The 24,612-nt window shown below is 43.4% G+C and overlaps 1 protein-coding gene across 6 annotated transcripts in view; it reads left to right on the forward strand.

The window, feature by feature from the left end:
• Positions 1-24,612, forward strand: part of kiaa0825 (KIAA0825 ortholog) — a 137,889-nt gene that overhangs the window by 48,551 nt on the left and 64,726 nt on the right. For 5 of the 6 annotated variants that reach the window (XM_053653983.1, XM_053653985.1, XM_053653984.1 and 2 more), the window contains 10 exons: positions 1,087-1,277; positions 3,626-3,817; positions 4,043-4,162; positions 6,549-6,688; positions 10,560-10,739; positions 12,542-12,760; positions 14,206-14,614; positions 16,246-16,402; positions 18,396-18,557; positions 19,932-20,026. In XM_053653983.1, the coding sequence (XP_053509958.1) occupies positions 1,087-1,277; positions 3,626-3,817; positions 4,043-4,162; positions 6,549-6,688; positions 10,560-10,739; positions 12,542-12,760; positions 14,206-14,614; positions 16,246-16,402; positions 18,396-18,557; positions 19,932-20,026 (1,865 nt within the window). The remainder of the gene's footprint in view (positions 1-1,086; positions 1,278-3,625; positions 3,818-4,042; positions 4,163-6,548; positions 6,689-10,559; positions 10,740-12,541; positions 12,761-14,205; positions 14,615-16,245; positions 16,403-18,395; positions 18,558-19,931; positions 20,027-24,612) is intronic. The other variant, XM_053653989.1, reaches the window with a different exon arrangement.

Consider the following 24,612-nt stretch of genomic DNA (forward strand, 5'->3'; position numbering starts at 1 on the left):
ATCTGTTTTTAGTATTTCTTGTCACAGGAAACCTTGTCAGATTTGCATCCAGTTAGTGAGACCGGTCTTTTCCAGTGCTTCAGTGCCTTATAGAATAATCTACGTTATTGTTTGTAGTGACCTCCTGCTTGTGTCCCCAATGTGTAAGCAAAGGTAAAATTACACCAGACCATCTGTAGAGCAGTCCATTATGGTGGTCCTAAAGCGTATGCCTCCATTAAGGCCTAACCAGACAGTGAACACACACGCAACCTTTGTAGGTTGTAGGGCAGACAGGCCTGCTGTGTGCAGGTGTGAGACTGACTGCTCGTGTCTGGGCCCCCGTTGACCCTGAGCCCCGTTCCCTCCTCCTGCCATCTCTCTTTCCTTCTGTCCCTCCATGAATCCACTTCCTCCCATGCCAGGGGGTCAGTGCTCCCTCGGAGCGCTTGTCCGGCGCGCTCGCATGCGCCGATCTCGGTGGCTGCTTGCTTGGCTCGGCTGTAGTAGAGCTCGTCCCAGTCCTCATTAGAAGATGTTGAACATGGCTGTTACTAATCTGTGTTTGGTCACACTGTGAACCGGGAGTGCTGTTTCCTCCCTGCCTGAAAGTAATTAGACTCAAAGGAAATCACTTTTTTTTCTTCTTCCCAGACTCTCTCTTATTCTATCTGAATAGCCATAACTCTTTTCTCATCACACAGTACTCTGCTATCAACCTTGACCTAACCCTTTGCATGAGCCGTTTGTGTTTCTGTCATTTTAGCTGTGTGCGTGTGTGTTTGTGTTGGGTGATGTTCTGAGGAATTCTGATGCTTTCTCCAGATCAGGCCTTCGATACGCCCCGTGTCTCGGTGGGAATGAAAGGGCCAGGTGTGGAGTGCAGGTGGTCTGAGCGTGAGCCTCAGAGATACTGGCCTTTTCTTTTTGTATATATACATTTTTTTTTTCTTCTGCCTTTCCTTCCCCTGTTCTCTTCTTTCTCACTCATCCCCTTCAAGTCTTTGCTCAGTCTTCCATGCTTCCTGTAGTTTAATCTCTAAATTCAGATTGTTTTTCATTGCCTTTGTATTTCTTCCCCTCTCTTCCTCCTCCCTTTCTGAACAGGGTGAAAGGTGTTCCTTCTCTATCCAGATGTGGCACTATTTCCTCTCAGCTTTGCGCAGTGACCTGTGGAGCACCGTTTCCCCGCTGTTGGCCAAGCAGACCCTGGCACAGGTGCTGGCACAGACTCTAGAGCTCCTGCTTCAGCGATACTCCAGAGCTCAGCCCTCCTACAAAAGACACCCTCAGATCAGGTACCAGACAGCGATTCATCCTTAACTGTCCTTAAAATCACCTGGCAAACTCATCACACATGGTCATGACCTTCCACAGACATATTCGAGATCTTTTGATCATGTTTTACCATCTGGTTTTATGTCTCCAGGCTTGTCAGGGATAGTAGATAGACCAGATATTCAGTAACAAATGGTTCTTATTGTTGACGTTGCTGTTGTTTCAGGGGGGAAAAAAACAACAGTTTCTAAAGGAACAGTCCAACATTCAACGCCATTTGTTGTGTATAGGCGATTACTACAGATATTAAATTCGACATGAGAAACAGAGAGCCTGTTTGCTCATTTATAAAGCGAGTCGAAGGGCAGATGTTTATGCGCGGTCAATAAATGTTTACGTACAATATGTATGTTTTTGCCAGTCAAGTTAGCACTTTATAATGAAAAGATCGTTGATTCAATGAAAAGATCATTGAACCGAACAGAGACGGGAATGATTTGCGTTTATGTTTGAAGAACATAGTGATGTAGGTTTGAGCATGCCTGGATAACACACAACCTTGCAGTAAGCGCGATACGTGCTTTCACGTCTGACTCCTTCCTTAAGACCTTAATCGTTCGAGCATGACTATGGTTATAATGTAATGTGGTGCATGACTATAATGTAATGTAGTTACATCGGTAAATGGTCTGCATTTATATAGCACTTTTTAAACCTTAGCGGTTCCAATGCGCTTTACACGGTTCCAACGTGCTTTACACTGTTACACTGTCTCATTCACACACACACACACCAATGGTAGCAGAGCTGCCATGCAAGGCGCTAGCTTGCCATCGGGAGCAACTTGGGGTTCGGTGTCTTGCCCATGGACACTTTGGCATGTGGAGTCACGTGGGCAGGGAATCGAACCTCCAACCCTACGATTAGTGGACAACCCGCTCTACCACCTGAGCCACAGCCACCCATTGCCATATTTTTTCAAAGTTAAGTCACCAGCAGCCTTTTGGACGTTTTCTCAGCAACATTTCTCATCGGTATACACTACGAATGCGGTGAATGATTTTATTGAGAAGAGTCCGAGTATTCCATTAAGGTCAGCTCTGGCTTTGAGTTTCTGGAAATGTCCTATAGTTGTGATTGCACATGTAACTAAGCTTGATCGTAATCCAATGTGAAGGCCATCACCCGAAAACCACACACTCACTGTGTGCAGTCATCCGCACCGCCTCGACCAGCTCTCCATATCTGTAGCGCCTCACGAAACACTAGGCTGTCTGTCCAGCAGGAACTACAGGCTTAGCAGGCAGTGTTGCATGTTTTAGTGATTGCGCAGGGCTCCGGATTTGTTCAAACAGGCTCTCTTTGTTAGCACGCTAACCCTAGCGCCTGGCTGTGGGCCCTGCTCGGTCATGCTCCATGGGGCCTGGGCCTTATCGAGGGGGGCTCGTGCGCTGCATTAGCACATAGTTAAAGTGGTTAAAGACTCGGCCAGAGCACGCTCTCCTTCTCCAGCCGGCGGGCGATGAGAAAGTGCAGAGCACCGAGAGACCGTTGGGAGGAACAAGGGAAGGAGAGTAAGAGTGGAGAGGAAGGTGAGGATGGATGGAAGGTTTGTTTGAGGTTTCCCCTGATGCGCATCGCTGCAAGGACATACAGCTATGAGATACTGAGTGTAGGCTGAGCTTAGTGTCGATCACACAGATGGTCATACTTGTGCTCTCTCTCTCTCTCTGTCTCTCTCTCTCTTTCTCTTCATCACTCTTTCCTTCACTTCCCATCCGGGGGAGTGAGGGATATGCACAGAGTGCGTTGTAAAGCAGAGGAAGTTTGATATGGTGTTGAAAAGTAAGGTGTGATGAAAGGATCTAACTGGGTGTCTTGCCTGGCCTTTCGTGAACCTGAGGTTGAGCTGACATATGAAATGTATTAATATCAATATGGAAATATATCAAATACATTTGGGAAATGTCTTTTAATTCTTGAGCAAGAATTATTACCGTGGGTTTATTGTCTCCATTTTGTAGGTTTTAAGATAATAAGGTGTTTTACCAACATGGAGGAAGAATACAATCGGTCCCAAGTGTTGAGTCTCCTCCCTACTACACGCCGTTTCATGCGAAATCAGAAATTACACCAACGTCACTTGAAAGATACCGTTACATCCTCACTTTGATTTGCCAATGCTATACGTACGTCTCAAACCTTCCAGTACGTTCTATGACCTATCAAACGATGGCATACTAATTACGGGCATGTTGTGCGATTTGGGACACACACACAGCTATCTAGTGAGCCAGTAGAAGCTTGTACACTAACTCAACACTAAAAACTCAAGTGTCCACCCAGTGTCCATCCTCTCCTGCCTCAGATTGGACATCACCGCCATCCTGCTGTGTGTGGAGCATCTGATGTGGTCTGTGTATAACAGCACGGAGGAACTTGTCAGACCGGAGCTGCCTTCAGAAACCTCTAGAACCTGGGTGTCCGTCATCCACAGCCTGTGTAATCAGCTCCTGAATGTCCTCGTCATCCTCACTGCCCCTCTAGAAGAGCTCTACAGGTACCAGAGACATGCCGTTACTCTACAGTATATTAACATAATGCACCGTATTATGATGAGGCGATCTCAAGTAGAACCTCATGCAAATAAGTATATACTATGTTCTACAGTGCTTTAGTCATCGCTGTAGAAATGTTTATTTCTAACGATTGATTTTAAGTGCGTATCTTTGTATGTAAACTATGACACTGGGTTCTGTTTTGTTCTTTCCGATTTGTTATCTAGAGCTTTTCGGAATGGTTTTAGTGAAGAATCATCCGGCACTCCGGCAGACGCACACACTAACCATACTGCCTTTTGGCTAAATATCTTCAACCCTACACTCTTCCCGCTGGATCTGCTAAGGTATTGGATACTATGGATACTATAAGGAATTAAAATGTTGTAATTCAACTAGCACTCGTTTGTTTTGGGGTCTGAAATCTCAAAGTGTTGTACGTCTACAAAGAGAGGTCTTCTTTTTTATGAATGCGATACTGTATAGAGAAATGACTAGAACTGCTGGAAGAAGCGCTGGTATCATCATGCACGATAAACAGGTCCGTTCTTATGTATATTTTAATCCGGGTGTAAAGCTCGCCTTCTGGAAGAGCCTTCCAGTGATTAGAAGTGATCTAAAAGAAAACGGTTACGACGAGCGGAGCTGTGAGTGATTCTCGGGAGTATTCGTAGACTCAGCTAAAGCAATGTGCTCATGCTCATGGGCTGTACTGCTTCAGGATATCAGCAAGATGTGCAGGAACTTCTGATTTCAAACATTAAACATGTAGCAGGACTTTGTATTCGGTGCAAATTTGAATTTTCAGCCAATCGAATGAGTGTTTTGATGAAAGACAAATTTATTTAAACTCTATAATCGTAATTAAATAAAAGTGATTATAGCCGTCCTGGTGAACATAATGATTCGACGTGATGTGTGTCATTTGATTTGCTTTTGCAGCTTGCACAGAGAAAAGTGGTTTACACACACACACACACACACACACACACACACACACACACACACACAAATGGTGCATTACTCCTGCGAGCAGGCCCCCTGGCTTTACTGTGCTAATTCAGACCAGATGCCGATGCCACTGTTGGTCATGCTCTTTATGCTGATGTGCACTGTGCTTTTTCACTTGGGGTGTGAAAGCCTGAATCCGAGCCGTAGGAGGCCTGAGAAACTGGGTCGAATGTCAGGTTGTCTGACATCACCCTCCACGAACACTCTCAACCCTGCACCCGTGTGATATCATTCAGCGTTGTGATCACACAAATCACCCACAAGCCCTGCTCCCATTGGCCTGAAGGACTGAAATTAGTTTAGTTTTATTACCTTGTCAGGTTTTTGCGTGCCTCTATATGTTCAAGCCTCTCAGAGGCCCTACAATGGGGTAGGGGGGGCGTGGGGAGAGGGAGGGGGGTTCGGCAGGGCAACTCAAATCAAACTTTCCCTCCGGTGAACAGCCTGTTTTGATTATTTAATAAAATAATAATAAAAGAGTAAGGAGAATATCGATAAATCAAACCATGTTGTGACACGTAGAAAGTTTCTGACTTAGTGTTTTGGGATGTGTGTGTGAGTGTGAGAGAGAGAAACCTGACCCTGTAGTGCAGCTCTCAGATTTATTGTAACTGTTGGACTATATCTGCTGGATTTGCAGCCTCGTGACACCATAAATCGCTTGCACTGGACTGAAGTGCAGCGTTCATCTCTCTGGCAGCAGGCTGCACCATGTTGTCCTCATGTTAGTGATTCAGCAGCTCTGCTCTAGTTCAGTCCATCACGTGTATCCTCCATCCACTTGCTGGTAATTAAGAAGGAAAAAAAGCTTTTTTTTTCTTAGTAATAATAGTAATAAAAATAGTAATAACCAGTTGGATAAGTGGTATAGAAGATGGATGGAAAATAATAATAATAATAATAATAATAATAATAATAATAATAATATCCAGTAGGATAAGTGGTATAGAAGATGGATGGATAATAATAATAATAATAATAATAATAACCAGTTGGATAAGTGGTATAGAAGATGGATGGAAAATAATAATAATAACAATAATAATAATAATAATAATAATATCCAGTAGGATAAGTGGTATAGAAGATGGATGGATAATAATAATAATAATAATAATAATAATAATAATAATATCCAGTAGGATAAGTGGTATAGAAGATGGATGGATAATAATAATAATAATAATAATAATAATAATAATATCCAGTAGGATAAGTGGTATAGAAGATGGATGGATAATAATAATAATAATAATAATAATATCCAGTAGGATAAGTGGTATAGAAGTTAGATGGATGGATAATAATAATAATAATAATAATAATAATAATAATAATAATAATAATAATAATAAGCTTGTGCATTTCTTCTAAAACTTCATTTGGATTCTCTTTAAATGTACAACATACTGTCAAACACTCTCTGCCCCCCTTGTTTCCAGATTCACAGCTTTAACGAGCAAATGTATTAGAGACGAGCCGGCAGAATTAGACATTTAAAGAAAGGCCTGGGGCTGAGTTAGAGTACATTCTGTATTTAGTGTAACAAGATAAAAGCATGTGTGTGTGTGTGTGTGTGTGTGTGTGTGTGTGTGTGTGTGTGTGTGTGTGTGTGAGAGAGAGAGAGAGGGAGGGAGAGAGAGAGAGAGAGAGAGAGAGAGATCCAGAATGTCTGTTGCCTGATGGCTATACTGATTAGTTTCTGTCTCGCTGTTATTACAGGGGCGAGGTGGAAAGTGAAAGCTCGGCTCTGTGGCTGCTGAACATAGTGAGCTCAGGACCTGGCTTCTCTCCGGCACTGCTCCTGCAGGCTATACTGCACCGTGACTGCCTCCTACTGCGCCTGCTGATCTCCCATTCCTGTACGAGTTAACCCCCCCACCATTGCAAAACCAGCCAACACATCTTTTAGAACGGTTTCTTATGTAACATCAAAGTACACTGAGACAAGTGAGCTAACCTCCCTATTCTGCCTAGTCTAGCATCGCTTTAGTTGACAGGGGAAAGAGGAATACACTTTTTCACACCCATGCTATCATATGGTTCTTATATAGCTTCCTGTTTGATCAATAGTTTACTGTAAAAGGTGTTAAAGCAATTATTTCTTGCCATATAAAGTGCACTATATCAGGATTTAGGAGTCATTTCGGAATCAGACTCCCTGTGAAGACCGCAGTAGACTAGTAATTCATATTCTGAGGGCCGTTCCTGATATTTGGTGCCAATACTGAAAACATAGTTATCTTGTCTCAGCATGAAAAGGACATGTGAAGCTCTAAACAGTCATATTAGTTAAGTCCTTATGACTAATATTGTGGCCATAACTGGAACAGAAATAAATATATAATATGATATAATATCATATTACTTTGAGAAAACTACGATACAAACAATAGTTTGACTTTACTAGTTGACAGTGATTGATAGTAACCCTTGTTGCGTGATATCAGATGTATAAAAAAATTTATTGGACTTCTAGAACTAATCTTTTTAAATGTCTAAATATTTTGATAGACACTATAAATACTAAGGCACCTTGTTTGTAAGAATAACCCTTGAAATCCCAATTGTGATTAAAATTTGTAGCTTACACAAAGGTGACCGTATCACGTGGCTGTCTTACTCATTTGCCAAATTGAAATAAGCACACACACACACGCACACACACAAAAGGGACATAAGCTAGCTAGCATTGAAATGAGATGCTGTTATGCTAGCAAAGCATACTACTTGAGCTAACAACCTAACAGCGGCATAAAAGAAGACATTAAATAGAGTTCTTTTGCTAGAATCACACAAAAGGTTGGCACTGAAGTGGCTAAACATGAAAACTACTGTAGTCAGCTTGCTTCTTAGTTAGCTGTTATCACTCTATAAAATGAAGCACTGAAGCAAATGAGGTATTAAATAAGCAGCCGAAAGCTAGCTAGCTCAACAACACTGTAAACTGATCTGTGGGCCTAAAAGCCAGTCGGTTATACCAAAGCTTTGGTGTCGTATGTGCTTTACATGCTTGACTAATTTGAATGCAAGTAAGCCATAAATTATTATCCTACCCACAATCCATCTGTCATTCAGAGTGCAATCACTATGCTGATGGAATTGGGCTCTTTAAGCCAAGGAGGTCTTTGAGTGCTCGTTTTGTGAGTACACAGCTTTACACACCCATCATCATCGCCCTTATCACCCTCCTCATCATCACTGAATCAATAACACTCTGTAATAAACACTCATTTTGGCGTGGGGGAGCAAAGTGAATGACCTTTCAAGATTTGCCTCTCCTTTTCCCTCCACTCGCAGAAGTGTAACCTTTAAAGACTGTTTTGTGCGTTCGCATTAATTCACATTATAGAGACCTCATTAATAACCAGGCGGTGCGCTGAGGACTCCTGCGTTAGTGCTGCGGTGCGAGAATCACACAGCCGTAAATCACGGCGCCACAGCTGCGGCACGGCTAATTAAGAAGAAACACAGTGGCCTGGTCATCCACTATGTACAGTTCTGCTTTGGTCTTGTTACCTTGGAGTCACCATCTCCCTGCGTGGTTAGCACTATCCGAAGCCCACCCTTGCTTTAGATCCTTCAAGGGAATGTTGACCATGTCTGGCTCCAATTAAGCCCCTTCTGAGCAATGCTCTCTAGCTCTTGTACTTTGTATCTGGTGACGCATCAGGCCTGCATGGCTTTATGAACATTGTGGAAGTTTAAATCTACTTTTTAAAAAAAATCCAAAGAACCCGAGTTTACTGTATCGTCATAAAAGGAGCGTTTTGCTAACATGCCATACAGCAGCCCTGAGGTACTAGCCCACGCACCTTCTGTTTAAGAAATACTTCCCATGTCTCGAAGGTGCAGCATTGGACACAAACACGTATTAATAACATCTTTCTTGTACAATAGTTTCATTAATGTCTATCAGTATTAAACGCTTCATTATGCAACAGTGTTATAATGCAGATTTTCATGTTCTCGTGTGTTTCAAGTGCGAGTTCATAAGACACTACAGAGCATCTTTTTGAAGTGCGCGCATTCATGCAGTTTTTCAAATCACTTTAATCAGATCCTTGTGTAACTTCATGAGCAGTTACTCTGTAATATCAGAAGTACTGTACACTGAACCATAAAGTCAGTTCTCATGAAGCGTTAATGTTATGGGTGGCAGTGGTGGCTTGGCGGTTAAGGCTCTGGGTTGCTGATCGGAAGGTCGGGGTTCAGGCCCCTGCACTCCCAGGCTCTGGGTGACTGATCGGAAGGTCGGGGGTTCAGGCCCCAGCACTGATCGGAAGGTCTAGGTTGCTGATCGGAAGGTTGGGGGTCCAAGCTCCAGCACTGTCAGGCTCTGTTACTGTTACTGTTCGGAAGGTCGGGGGTTCAGGCCCCAGCACTGCCAGGCTCTGGGTTACTGTTCGGAAGGTCGGGGGTTCAGGCCCCAGCACTGCCAGGCTCTGGGTTGCTGTTCGGAAGGTCGGGGGTTCAGGCCCCAGCACTGCCAGGCTCTGGGTTGCTGATCGGAAGGTCGGGGGTTCAGGCCCCAGCACTCCCAGGCTCTGGGTTAATGATTGGAAGGTTCAAGCCCCAGCAATGCCAAGCTGCCACTGATGGGCCCTTGAACAAGGCCCTTAACCCTCTTAGCTCCAGGGGCGCTGTATCATGACTGACCCTTTGCTCTGATCCCAAATTCCAAACATTAATGAGTTATGTCAATTATGTCAACAAAAATGTCACTTAATTAAGTGCTTATGTTAGACTGACGTATCTAGTCTTTGAGAGTTAACACCTATTGCCTTTCTTCTTGACTTAGCCTTTCTAAATGGTTTAGAAATGACTTCTGTAGGTCTTATGTAGCCACAGGTAAAATGTCATATATTCTATGATGTTTATTTTTTATTATTATTTGATTTGATTTACCACAGAGGAAGAAAAGCATGATCAATTTCCTTCTGTTCTTTATCAGCTTCTATTAAGCTGTGAAATATATAACCAGCTGTGCAAAGTAAATTCTTTAATGTGGCAGGTAATTTAGGTAGCAGGTAATGTAGGTAATTTAGGCATGTCATTTCAAAGCAGGCTAACATTTGTCAAAGGGTGCAAACAGTGCAAACCTCTGAAAGATGCTGAGTATGTGCTGCGTTTCATTCACACCCCTTTTCAAATGCCTGTCATCGCCTACAAGGGAGAACGACATTGGCTGAAGCAAGGCGTAAGGCTCGATCTTTCTGCTGCTGTCTCCAGGCCTGTTGGACTGACAGGACTTTGTACAAGGACATTCTGTCAAATCAAACCCCTTTTCTCTGCTGTCCTTGTTCAGACAATGTTTATCTACAAAATCAGATGGGCTACCCACAATTCCTACGGAGCCTTTTGTTACATGTGCTCCAAGCTTTCGATATACACGGCCTTGAAGTGTGTACCGGCAATTTATTAAAATTCTCAGATACCATAATGAAGAGTAGGGTGGGTTTTTTTCTCTCCTCTTTCTTCCATTGTGCTCTCTGAAAGTCCACAGGGTAATGTAAATGTACTTTCGCTCAGCGGTTCTGCAACAATTTACTATGTAGTTCAGTCCTATATGTAACAGAATCATCTTCATACTGTGTTAATAAAGCACAATCTTTCACCGTGTTTATATTTCCGTACACTGCCGTCTCTGTATCATCCCCACGCCATCACCAAAACCCATGAGGAAACGGTAGTGTATGCTGTTAACTGGTTACTTGGCTTCTCTGTTTTCAGATCTGTGTTTGGACAGTAAGGTTGAAGTGTCCCTTGAGGCTCAGGAAGCTGCTGCTGAGTTTGTGGAAGCTATTTTTGCCATCCTGTCCTCCCTAAACAATGTCCCCAGGGCTCTAGCGCTTGTGCTTGAGGGCTACCTGGACAGAAGACACCTTTGGGACCACTTTTGCAGTTTAGCAGGTATATATAAAAAAAAAAAGCAGCATCTCTTCTCCTCCGCACAATAAAGTGGAGCTACTGTACAAAGTCCACGCTTTAAGTCTTATTCACGCCTCGTCCAGTCTGCTGTGTCCCTAATTACCCGAGTATTAAATCTGACCAGCAGGCTAGTTGGTAACATGCATGGACAGGAGAGGCTCCTCATAAATCAAAGCCATAATTAAACCTTCAACTCTCCCTATGATTGCTTATTTATTGCCATTTCCATTTTAACCTTGTCTCTTTGTCCCCATTTCGACAAAAGCTGCTACACGTATATTCCCTGTTGTGCTAATGGTTAGCACGTTGATTTAGCATACTGACACAGAGACTGCAATTACGGCCTGACACTTTGCTTTTGGAACAGCCTTTGATTTGGGGGTTTAATCCGGACTCCTGCCGAGCCGGAGCACTCGTTTTTTTTTGTGTTTTTATTACATGCGAGGGGTAATTATTGTTGCATAAATTAGACAAATGAGAGGGGGGTATGCTAGGAGAGGGAGAAGGAGTGTGTGTTGTGAGTGCACCCTGCTTTTTATGTGTAACTGAATGTTCCTGGAGGCGTAATTGGCTTAATTGCTGATTGGGCCCACTTCAAGAGGACCAATGAAATCCAGCGCTAGAACAAAGGCGTCTATGATGAGCTTTGCTTAGTGCTAGGATTTGTCTGCATGCCATTTAGTAAGTGACATAATTGGACTTGTCAGAAACGCCAGCGAGGATATTGCCTTCGTTTTTTTGAGTCTTTGTTAATTTAGCTTGACATCTTTGTGTATGTTGGGACCCCTCCTTTCCTGATCAGAAGGAAACGGCTAAACAGAAGCGTCTTACTGATTTTTATTTAATATTTCACGTTTTGGAGGCATGCGTGTCTGTCGCCGCTGACACCGTGTTTGTGTGGCTGCCTGGGAAATCGTAACATTTTCTGCTATCTATTATGATATTTGGCTCGTATCCTAAAAGTTCTAGCACTTTTTAATCTGGTTACTCCCAAAAGTTTTGCAATGGGAAATGAGTTCTTACTTCGATGATCAGCATCATGCACATCAGTCTCTTGTCTCGTCGGTCCCTCGTGGCATTTAAACATTTGAAATCTGCCCCCCCCCTGCTGTCGTTTGTACAGAGTGTGTAAGTACTCTTCTCTGTTTTGATGACGATGTGATTGGCAGAAGCGTTGCTGACATTTTGACAGCTACTATCGGATTATAAACTGAATTGATTAGGCTTATGCCCGTGTCGCTATAGCGAATACCTATCCGAAAACGTGATCAAATCATGAGCAAAGCACACTTAACTAGCGGTTTTGGGAAATCTTTAGGCAGACTGACTGTGTTTGCTGCGCCGCTTTTTAAACTGGCTCCTTACCTCGTGTGATCTTTGCAGTCAGACGCCAAGGCAAGGTTACAAAGTGACTGAAAGGAAAACGTTTCCACATTGTTTTGTAAAAAATAAAAAAATAAAAAATGTCAAAGTATATTTATTGGGAGGAAGAATCTTGGTCATTTTGGTCAGAACCTGATTTCTTGGTTGCGAATTTAGCCACAGCATTATATGACGGGATATATTCATTATGTACTCAGTGACACCTGGTTTGTTGAGTTCACTTAAAGGTTTATGGAAAATCATGGGTTTGATTCATTTGAATACGTTGTAGTTGCTTATGCTGTAGTGGAATGTACAGTTAACCGTGTCATTTAACTAAAGTCAGATGAAATGATCCGAACAAACCGTTAGTGAATAGATCAGATTTTACCGTGTAACTAACCGAACTTGTATTTGAACAGATTCAGCCAAAGTAGAGCCTGTGCTGTTTAAGTGTCTCAGAGACGTCATCTGCAAACCCATCAGCAGCTTGTTACGACACTTAGTGAGCATGATGCAGGCGTGTGAGGAACGTCCTGGCCCACTGCTCAGACAAAACCTTCCTGAAAGTGTACAGGCCAAGATCCCTAAAGAGTGGAACTATACGCCTGAGGAGGCCACGACGAAAGACAGCAGCAAGAGTGAGTAAAGTCTGAAATCGACCAGAGAGTGAAAATCGGATTCAGGAATAAAAGGACCATCTTGAAACGGAATAAACGTCCTGTCCTTATACGGTGAAACGAGCGAGCGCGATCGTTTCGTTCAACGCTGAGATCTCAAGAATTCAGAACCAAAGGAAATGCGTTAGTAGTCTCGTATCTCGTTCTATCTGCTATTGCGTTATGTTTTTCCATATATTTTCATGTACAGTATAAATCTCGTAATCTAAATGCAACTCGTTGAATATATCTTTAAACTCAAAACGAATAAACCTGTTCGTGAAATTCAAAAACGATTCCACCAGACATGGCTGAGAGGGAAGGAACTCCAGAGTTCCTGGTTCAATCCTGATCTCGAGTTACTGCCTGTTCCTGTGCATGTGGGAATCCTCTGGGTTGTCCAGTGTCCTCCCACCTCCCAAGAACATGCCAATAGTGTGTGTCTGAATGGTGCTCTGCGATAGTCTGGTGTTTCATTTAGAGTGTATTCCTGCCTCTTACCTAGTTTTCTCGACATGCACCACGACCAGGACAGAGCAGTTACTGAAGATCAACGAATGGACGAACATATTAATGAATGTGTTTGGGGTTTCAATTACGTCTTAGTTTTGTCATCACAATTAAATTACTGTTAATTAGACTGCACTATCAGTACGTTTACATGGACAACAATAATCAGATATTAACCTGATTAAGACGATACTCTGATTAAAAGACTAGCATGTAAACAGCGATTATTGATCACCTTAATCTGACTAAAGTCATACTCGGAGTAAACACAAATAGAATTAAGACGTGTGGAGTATTCCTGTTTTAGTCGCATTATCGACGTGTATTACAGACATGTACTCACCTTAATCACACTATTAACATCATGTGGGATTTTTCACCGCATTTTGCGACAGGACACGTACACACACGGCAGTGCTCAAACCGCTTGACGGCAAACAAGAGAGCACGGCTGCGTCCCAAACCGCGTACTTACCTCCTATATAGTAGGTAAAATACATGTATCTTTATAAACTATATAGTAGGTAAGTATGCGGTTTGGGACGCAGCCCATGGCTTCAAGCAGTCGTCTATTCGCAGGTATAACACGACAAATAATTAACTGCACTTGAAGCGTTCGTAAAATTGAAAATGAAACACCAAAAACTGTATAGAGTTCCATAACGAGGACGAACTGTATGTCGATACGTGAAATTCTGGAGGGAACGTCGGACGGCGTGGCGCGGGGACGTAATGACGTGTGTCGGTAATCGATCTGTGTTCTATCACATGTAAAACAGGAACATGAAAGGAATATTCTAAAAGCGACTCATGTAAACACCTTAATCACAATATTGTCTTATTCAGAATAAGGTCAAGATTATTTTTTTATTATAACCGCTTCATAAACATCACTCTCTTTCCCCCATCTTTTACAGTCGGCATTACTTTGACCATTCAGGCTCTCTCCTTCATCTTCACCCACCTCCCGTCCTGTGTGGCCTCCGTCCCCCTGCCTGCCCGCTTCCTCTTTCACATGGCTGAGAAGTACAAGTGCCAGAGCACCAGACAGCTGAGGCCCACGGGTCTGCTTATCCGAGCGCTGATCAGTTTCCTGTGCCAGGGCCTGGAGAACGGCGAGACCCTGGAGCTGGTGTCTACTGAGCCCTTGGAGCGAGGGGTCAAAGAGCGTTTGGCACTGCTGTCTGAGTGCCTGCAGGTGATCCTGGGTCTGGAGAAGGGCAAGCCCAAAGCCAGCGTGCATAAGATCCTGCAGGGTCTGGAGGAGAAAAGGCCTAAATGGAGCTCCATGCAGCTGCAGAAGGCACACAAGCTCTGCAGTGAGAGGTGAGCTCTCAGCGCTCGTCTGAAACGGAGCGATTTGTTAATCATTTACAGTAAAAGCTTCATGTTATACGATTGAAAATGCAGCTCTAGGGATTTCAATTTGTTTGCAGTAAAACAGATTAACTTAATGCAATTGAAAAGATACCATCGGGGGGGAAAAAAACAAAACGGCTCTCATTCTGGCTCTCATGTATGCGCCAATATGTTAATGTTTAATTTCAAACTAGACTTCGTATCTTGACTTTTGCTCTTCTGAGATTTTCAAAGTTCAGTCGTTTAATCAATGAGCAGTTTACATTCAGGGAAATTGCATCCCGTTTGATTATGGATTTAATACCGCATCGAACGTCAACGGTGACCCTACCGACATCACTTCGGAGAAGAGGCGAGCTTGATGTTTTTGGAGAAATGACATCACCGCCCATTTTGTCAGTCTTTTTTTTTTTTTTTTTACGCAATCACCTACAACTTCTACCACAAACTAGCGAACTTATTATATAATTAGCCTTACTTAAAAATGATTTCATGTCATATAAGAAATATATACATTAAAAAAAAAGAAAAAAAAAAGAGCAAGCTAGTATTCCAGGAAATGCTTTTCCATAAATGACAGGGAAAAAAGAGAGGGCAGAAAGGGGCATGATAGAAAAAAGCCGAGAAGAGTGATTATGTATCACCTGTCTCAGACAGTCAAGAGATCCATTACTATTCATTAAAATAACCTTCACTTTCCAGCACTGTTTGTGTTGTAAACAATCAGCGTACAGTGCAGCGGCGGAGTGCGCGTTCCCTAAAAAACCTCCCCCCCTCTCTTACTTGTCAACACACACTGACATACACACACACACACACCCCTCCGCAGTCTCTTGTCTTTGCAAAGTAATTTGTAGAGGAGAAGATGATTGCTCTCCATCATGGTGACCCTGGCAGCGCTTGACGGCGTGCATACACAGATGAAGATGAATGCAGTGGGTTCGGTCGGCGGCGGGGGTGTCCTGCCTCTTTCAGGGCACATTGGCTCTAATGACGTGATTGATAGCTTGTCCCGGATCCGCCGAGCCTCTCATTAATCAAGCCGCTGACTGGATCCAATCATTTGCTTCACCTGCACACTGATGGACAGGGAAGGATGCGGGCCCAGGTGCTGACACGTGGCCTGCTCAGGGCCTCGGCAGCTTCTCCTCAATGTCAGCGCCACTAACGGCCGCCTGACAGCCAGCACTCACGGTCTCGCCGCCTGACTGCTTTAAAAAAAAAAAAGGGGGAGGAAGTGAGAGAAAAACAGTGACAGCAGGTGTGGGAGGAAGGTGTCCGTTTTTTCAGCTTGACGTGAGGTGAGACGTGTGGAGAGGTGCTGTGGACCTTAAGGTTTATGGGACAAATAGTGTAGCTTTGAGCATTGTTGCCTTTTTGTGTTTTTTAGTCAAATGAAGAGAAGAAGGAAAAAAAAAAAGTGTTATGGGCAACACGCCAACGTTTCAGCGTTGGTTACACTGCTAAATTGTCCTCGCAATGCCCATCTGATAGCTATTTGTCAGCTCATGTTCCTCATGCTATATAAGCAGAGACTGTTTACGTGGATCTCTCTCCAACTCTCTCTCTCTCTCTCTCTCCGTCTCTCTCTCTCTCAGCATATTCGAGCGTGTGGAGAGTGGCCTGGTGCAGGATAGAGGTGGACCCAGTGAACCGGCCGAGCAGAAAATGTGTGCTGTGCTGCTGGAGCTGTGCCAGGCAGCAGGTGGTATTCAGAACCTGCGGCAGATCCATCACACCATCCAGCTCAATGAGGTGGGCACGCGCTGGTTTTTACCAAGCAATTAAGCAGCGCTGCGTCCACAGGCAAAACGAGTTTAACACTTAACTTTATACACACACACACAGCCTTTTGGAGGTTTGGAGCAACCTATGTGACTTTATATGCCAAGGTTTATCTGCCCTCATACTAACACGTTATCGTTTCTATTGTAACAGCTTACACCGGGACTTCACAATTTTTGGAAGGAGTCTCCAGTGTCAGCACTGTGTAAAAGTCAGAGATAAAGCTCAAATTCCTTAAGGTTTTTTTTAGGACGGAGGCACTTTTTGTTTTCTCTCTTGCAAGATAAGCTGCATATTTTTATGCCTCTGCCACTATGCATTATGTTTTCATATCCGTGTCTGTCCTCTCCATCCTTTTGTTTGTCCATCATCTGTGCATCCAAGAATGAGTGGTTGAGAATGTGTAGGAGTTATATGGAATATCATCGTAACCAGCAGGTGAACTGATTAGAGTTTGGAAATGATCCAAACAGGGTCAAGGTAACAGCAAGGTCAAGTGTATGAAGTAGTTTGCCTCACACCTCCAGGGTTAAGGGTTCTAATCCCGCCTAAGCCCCGTGTGCATGGAGCTTACGTGTTCTCCCCGTGCTGCGGAGGTCTCCTTTGGGTACTCCGGTTTCCTCCCCCAGTCCAAAGACATGCGTCGTAGGCCGATTGGCATTTTTAAATTGTCCGTAGCGTGTGAACGTGTGTGCGATTGTCCAGGTTCGTTCAGGGCGTCCCCCGCCTCGTGACCCGAGTTCTCTGGGATGGGCTCCAGGCTCCCCTGCGACCCTGTGTAGGATAAATGGTATGGAAAATGAATGGATGGATGGAAAGACTAGGCTTTTTGGTGGCAGAAGCATCCCTATTAATGCCATTGGCATCAAGCTTTACTTCAAGAAAGAGGGGTTATAGCTTCTATAATATGAGTGCTAACAGGAAACAACATTCCTGAATAGCATTACATGTAACTATAATCAGATCAAATGTACAGCGTTGTTCTTTCAATAAAAAAAAGTAACATTGGTTCATTTCTGTGGTGTAAGAACAATAAAACAAAGGACTATTTTCCGATAACAGAAAACCCCGTGGTGTTTTATTCCGTACATTGTCTTTAAGTGTGAAAAGCCTGTAAACTTCACTTCTAATGATTCAGTAAAACTAGTGATGACCGTGATAATTGAAGTGTGCGCGTGCGTGTGTGTGTGTGATTTTATCAATGCAACGAAGATTGTTTGTTAGTTTGTTAGTGATCATTTGTTAGTTTCCCATGCAGTTCAGTTCTTCTCTTTATTTATTTTATTACTACAGATTCAGACATCTCAGAGAATATTAACTCTCCTAAAAACCCGTCGCTGTGCCACATTATTGACACGAGCATCGTTTCGCATTAACCAGTTAGATCGTTTCTGAGTCTCGCCTTGTATATCTTCTGTCTCTGAGTATCTACCGCTCACAGAGTCCGTCAGGTTGACCGTTGCGCTATTTTTTTTTTTTTTCTTCAAGTGCTTGAAGTTTTATTTCAAGTTTAGTCTTAAGTGGCATGCTTCATCGTGTCACATCTATACATATCTCTGTCCTCAAATCCTATTCTGGATTAAGACTGATTAATTTTTACCATTGTCGGGCCAATTACTGAGGGAATAGAGAGAAAAAGAAATGTCCATTACTTCCAAAATTGGATATGGAATAATTGTAGGGATGTACTCATTTGTCCATTGGTGTGTTCGATAGGCCTGTGGAGATTCCTGCTTAATTTTACCATTTTAATGGGTGCTCGTGAAATGTAGTCTAATAATAATGTTCGTCTAGACTCATCCAGGTTCGCATGAGCGTTACTATCTTTGTCCTTTCAATCATTTAGACCTCACGTGCTGTCTTTTTTTAGAGGGTTTTATTTAACTCACGCCACCATATTCTCTCTCTCTCTCTCTCTCTCTCTCTCTTTCTCTCTTTTTTCTTGTCTGATTTTTTTTTTCAGGGCTTGTTAAGGTCCAAGCTAGCTTCTGCTGTAGACAGTACATCATCTCCCGAGGGACAACCGTCTGTCCTGTTCTCCTCAGCAGCCGATGCACTAAACAGTCCGCCCTACTTCGACCCGCTCTTTCACTTCGACCGCATCGGCCACGCTAAATTTGATCAGGTTGGTCACTTTTTTATTTTTTATTTTAGCGTCTCCGCACAGTTCACTCCGATGCAAATACAATGCCAGCGGAGCCTCTTCCCCCCCAGATACATGTCATATGGCATGTCGTTCCCTTCTAATTTTATTTAAAGCAGTTCATTTATGCTCTGAACTATTTTTCGCTCCCCCCCACCCGCCCCCATCGTGCTTAAGCGAGAGCTTTTCCTCAAGGCCACAGGAGCAGAGCTGGCAAGGTGAACACCAGAGAGGAACTTTAAAGTGCTTTTCTGGGATGAACTCACTGATTCTCTGTAGGTCGCATGGTCCCACTGCAATATTTTATCACGAACGGGGGAGGGGGGGAGACAAAGAATAAACGCTGAAAAAAGGTTCTCAAAAAAAAAAGGTGAAAGTTTGAAAACACTTGAGAGGTGAACTCATGAAGTATGAGGGGGTTGCGAAAGAAAGAAATAACAAAACCATGTCCCTTGTTGGTGTACAATGTCATATTTGCTGGGTTTAATTACGAGATATCTCAGTCGCATTGAACTTCTGTAGGCTTTGGGCTGAAGACGGGGAAAATTCCGCACTTGTGAGATTTGAAGGTCAATCAGTGAAAGAAATCTTCAGGAGAACTTTGTACCTTTTGTTCCTATTTTGTTGCTGAAGAAGTTTTTTTTGTGTGTTTCCTAAGCTCAAAGGCTAATACTTCACCCATTGTTGTGTGCTAGCTGGAGCACTCGTAATCCTTTTCTGCTTATCACAAGCGTTTGCATTGCTTTGCATAAAGCACCCTATTAAGAGGATGATTAAAAAGCTTCCTTGGCTTCAGGTGGCTGTGCGGTTTATCAAATCAAATGGAGGGGAGGGAAGGGTGGGGGGGAGAAAACACACAAAAACCCCCACAAATGACGAGCCATCAGTCAACCGGTCGGGGAGGAGGAGGGGCCGGCGCGTTCTTCTCTTTCCGTCAATAAAAACTCTGCCTGAAGTTAAGAGTGACATTTAGGCAATCAAAGCAATCAGATTTTTATTTGCCTTGCTAACAAAAGGCCAGTCTACACATACTCGCTCACAAACGGGGGGGAAAAAAACAAAACACTGGGCAACTTGCCACACAGAACAGTTAGAAGAATAACGACTCCTCTACCAAAATTGATTTATCTTTTTATAAATGATGGCTACATCCTTCACCAAATGGATTTATAAATTAATTGCTGTCTTATTGGAATAAAAAGCTTCTTGTGCCGACATGATAGATAGATACTGTCGGAGAGACCTCGTCCAGGACCCCCTCCTCTTTAGTTAGTCCAGCCCAGCTGGAGCAGTAATTTTGTGATCGTATTAACGTTGATTAATAACTAACAATACTCCGTGCTCATTTGTCAACAGTCAGCTATGAGCAAGAGAGAGTGGGACTGGGCCCAAGTGCTGTCGGCCTATCAGAGAGTGAGTCAGGTGACCTTCACAGATCTGCTGGCTAACAGGTAATAGTTCTTGTTCTCTCTCTCTCTCTCTCTCTCACTCGCTCACTTCCTGTTTCTCAGAAATCTAAATGTGGTGTGGACCTGGAGGAATCCCTCTTGTCAATGTAAATGTGTGTTTTCATTAGACCTAGGGAATCCTTTCCGATTGCTTACTGGTGTGTGTTTTTCACCGGGGAGTGAAAAATAAAATCATCCGATATCCTTCTTATCCTTGGCTTCCAAGAAGAAATTACAGCGCTTCTTATTGCTAGGGCCATGTAGCAAATGGAATCAGACACAACTTTTATGAACTTTTTTTATGAATCGTTTGCTGGAATTACCTCAGATTCACACTTATCGTATGTTAATGTCTTTTTTTTTTTTTTTAAATCTGATATCGAGGAGAGCGAACCTTTTCAGAGTTTGGTTAGAAAAAAATTCTTGGAGTTATGTCTAGTTATTAAAGAGGTGGGTTTTTTTGTTTTGTTTTGTTAGTGGGGAGTAAATGTGGTTCACTGTTTCAATGTCAATCAAAGTAGGCCAGGTTTAGTTAAGAAACAAGAGTGACCCATGAAACAAGCGAAGTGTAAGCAGAATGTAATTATAACTCCATTAGCTAGCCCAGTGGGTAAGTGGAAGCTCCAGTGTGCTTCCCAGTCCCAAGTTTTGGTTGCCTGGAAACATAACTGATTATGATTATGCTAAAAAGTGGTATCTAATGTCATGGAATAATGTCCGGCGAGCTAATCGGCTAGTCAAGTGCTTTAATCCATTATATACAGAGGATAGGAATTCCCGGAGTCCTTATTCTCTCTACAATATTTGATGCAGCACACTATGCTTGGGGCCTCAAGAAAACTCAACATGTTGTTAGCAGATATTTTAGCTGTGTGATGTGGTGTTGGTCTTTATTTTCTGTCGGTATGTTTCACTGCTATCAGGAGAGCTATATAAAGACTGCACTTTTTATTTTGCACTGCTTCATCAGTGTTTCTTTGGAATTAAATTGGTGCTAAAAGTATTGAACTTAATTTTTCAAGACGCAAAAATATACAATGAGAAAGGAGAAAAACACTGAAACTGAAAACCGTGAACTCGGTGGCAAAAATCGAACATGGTGTTCAAATAAGCAGCATTCTTTGCTAACAGCTTCCTTTTTGCTAATCATGGTTTATGAACGCGCGGCCAGAGTTTTCGTTTACGCTTCCGCCATACCGTAACGAATCTCATGTGGGCGGGCTTGACAGCGATTTACTCTCATTGGCTAGTGAGATTTGGATCGACAGCTCGAGTGTCCAGCTGAAGAGGAGGAGGAGGAGGATGACGACGACGACACTCCGTGCCGCTGCTAAGAGCTCATGTCACAAAAATTGTTGCATGAGACTACCCAAACCTCAGATATTAATTATGAACTAATACACTGAGTAAGTACGTAAGTCATTTCCACTACAAAGTACAAACACTATAACTATACAGAGAACCGCATCCAGAACACTCTCAAAAATTCCCTCCACTGAAGTCTCTACTTCTTGATCAGGGAGCTGTCGATCTAAATCTCACTAGCCAATGAGAGAAAATCGCTGTCAAGCCCCGCCCCATGAGGTTTGTGCCGGAATGGCGGACGTAAGCTTGCAGAGCGTAAACGAAAACTCTGGCTGTGCATTCATAAACCATGATCGTCGAAAAGGAAGCTTAGCGAACTGTTAGCAAAGAACGCTGTTTATTTGAAGACCATGTTCAATTTTCGCCACTGAGTTTTCAGTTTCAGTGTTTTTCTCCTTTCTCATCGTATATTTCCATATGTTTGTGTTTGTCATCCGTCTCTAATCCATACACGTTAATTAATCTCTGTAGTATAAATTGCTCTAGCGTTGGCCTCGATCTTGATGTACTGTATGTAGAGATTCGGAACCATGCGCTATAATTACAGCGTAATTACCCCCGGGACGTGTGTTACATTTAACCATACCAAATAAGAACATTTGTTCAGTAGGAATTTGTTTATATTATCTTTATCTAGGTGTTAAACCTACTCGTCCACCAGGTAACTACGAATAAAAAAACAAATAACCCGGACGCGAACTCTGACCCGAGTCCAGAGAAATACAAAGGACCTTCCATTCAGTCTAAAACCTTCATTTAAAAATGTGACACGAGTGACTGGGGCTCAGCATATTTGTCTTTTATTCCGGTCCTCTATTTGCATGTAAACGCTTTTTATGTGAGTTGGATCACGTTCTCCGAAATGACCTGTTCTTCTTTGGATTGGTGAACTCTTCAGAAAAGGCGAAAGTTTGCCTGTATAACCTTTGAATAACCCACTGCTGCACAGAATCAGTGATTGATTGTGAAATGATTGTGCTCATGCTCAATAACTGCCCTGTGGCATTGGTGCAGTGGCCAGCTTGCCTTGTAACCCCCCAACCGCTTGGAGATCCTCCAGATATCCGTGTATCTTCCACAGTAGGAGGGATCGATGTGTTCATCCTTCTCTATACACATTCTCTCAGTGATGGAGTGCGTCTTCGCCCTAAATGGAGTTAGAGGTTGCCTGAGAGGAGAAAGAGGGGAAAGAGGCAGTAAAGGTGAACGAGACAAGGTTAGACCGTCATTACTTATAAGTGCTGCCTTTGATGAGACGTGTACATTACCCAGGTGCGTGCTTTCCCGTGGGTTTTAAGTTATACACCCTGGTACTAAAGTCATTTACTGTCGCCGGTGTACGTTCGGGTGGCCCGGCTTCAGGTGGAACCTGATTGAGGTTGTGCTCTCTTCCTCCTCCGCATCCTCGGCTTGTTCGGAGTATAAATATTTATGGGACGGGGTGACGCTCCAGGCAGCCGAGACTCATCCGTCTCTCCAGACCTCTATTCTGAGCTGTCACGCTGAAGACTATCAGGCTGCCATAAGGGCCTCTCACACCTTGTCTAGCAGCTACACAGGCTCCATTTCAAACCGCCCTCATTTTTACATGCGCCTTCGAACAAAGGGCAAGCAGCTTGTCTTGCCAAGGACGGTGTTCCTAATAAGGGTGGTGTGTGCATGTGTGTGCATGTGTGTGCGTGCGTGCGTGTGTGCGTGTGTGTGTGTGCACAAGAGTTCTCCACCCTGCTCGCCCTTGTGCCACTTTGTTGCACATGTGTTTAAAACAGATACTGTCATTCGGCTCTGTCTCCCAGGCATTACTGCAGGATTATTCATGAATGGTGCTGAATAGGTAATACTGAACTTTGAGTGCAGACTGGCATGGCCTCTTGAGATAGAGAGAGAAGGAGAGGTGGGTAGAAAAGGGAATGTAAGAAGGAGGAATGATGGAGGAGGAGAAACACGCGAGAGACAGTAAATATTATATAATATGGTGTAATCCCGTGAAGAAAAAGGAGTCCGAATCTCTGTGACTTGCCTCGTTAGAGCCCTCTTTATTCACAGCAAGTAATGAATGACTGGGATTACGGGAGGCTGATTTTTCCCGAGCCGAGAAGTGTGTCCTGTTTCTCCGCTGCTCGCTTGTGTGCCTGTGGTTGTTGAAGGACGTTAGAAGTCTGAGTTGGCGGAGAACTGCACAGGCTCTCTCATCTGTGAAGCTCTCTCACGGGACTGTGGGTGTATTATGTATGCGATGAAAACTATATGACTGGAGTGAGTGATAACAGGGACAGGTCTTCAGACCAATGTCCCAGTCTGTGTCTATTCCTGTCACTTTCATTCAAGTCTCGAGTGTAATAGGCCAAGTTTATGAAACATTGCTTCCACGTATCCCAGTACCGCCCCGAGAGACTATCAACCATCAGCATTAGCTTTGTACTTTGCGCCTGCTCGTTCAATTATCTCTCCAGCTCTCCCTCTCTTGCTGTCTCTCCGTCCCTTGCCTTACATATTTACTACACCTGCCAGTCCAGTCTAGCTCTCCCGATAATTTCTAAGCGCTGATACGTTCTAAGAGCTGACCTTATATTCGGCTATATAAAACGTGGAGTCCAGGGAGCAGGCACTGGTGGACTTTTACATTCTAAGTTGTTAAGTCTTGCTTGATATGACTTCATTAATTCTGAGAAACTTTCAGGGCCGGCTCGAGTTCGACACCTAACCAGATGGGAGATTAAGAAGAGCGAGAGAGAGAGAGAGAGAGAGAGCGCAGCAGATTTACACAGGTGTGGGTGTCCTTCTTTGTCACCTGTCATTTGGCCGTCTCTGCTGGCAGTGTCATAAATCATTCTCAAATGGAACTTTTCAGCAGAGCCGAGCTGATTAATGGAGTCTCTGCTTCCCCAGACTCACAGCTGACACAGAGAATGAGAGATCGAGAGAGAAAAAGCAAATTCTCAGACTCCAACATGACCCCATCAGACTGTAGGCAGAGTTAGGGGGATCAGTGGCACAATGACTGTAACCTGATAGACAGCTTATAGCTGAGACGAACATTTAACTTCGGTATTCGATTTACACGGAAGGATGCTCTTCGCTTCATTCTCAGCTGGGATGCCCACACTTTTTTTTTTCTTTTTCCCCTTCCAGTCTAATTGTTGCCAATTCCCACACTGCTTCTCCCACGTCGTATCGTAGATACCAAATGGGGAGGTTAACGTATGTTTAGTCTAAGACGGATA

This window comes from Ictalurus furcatus, chromosome 22 (assembly GCF_023375685.1).
Source record: "Ictalurus furcatus strain D&B chromosome 22, Billie_1.0, whole genome shotgun sequence".
NCBI lineage: Eukaryota > Metazoa > Chordata > Actinopteri > Siluriformes > Ictaluridae > Ictalurus > Ictalurus furcatus.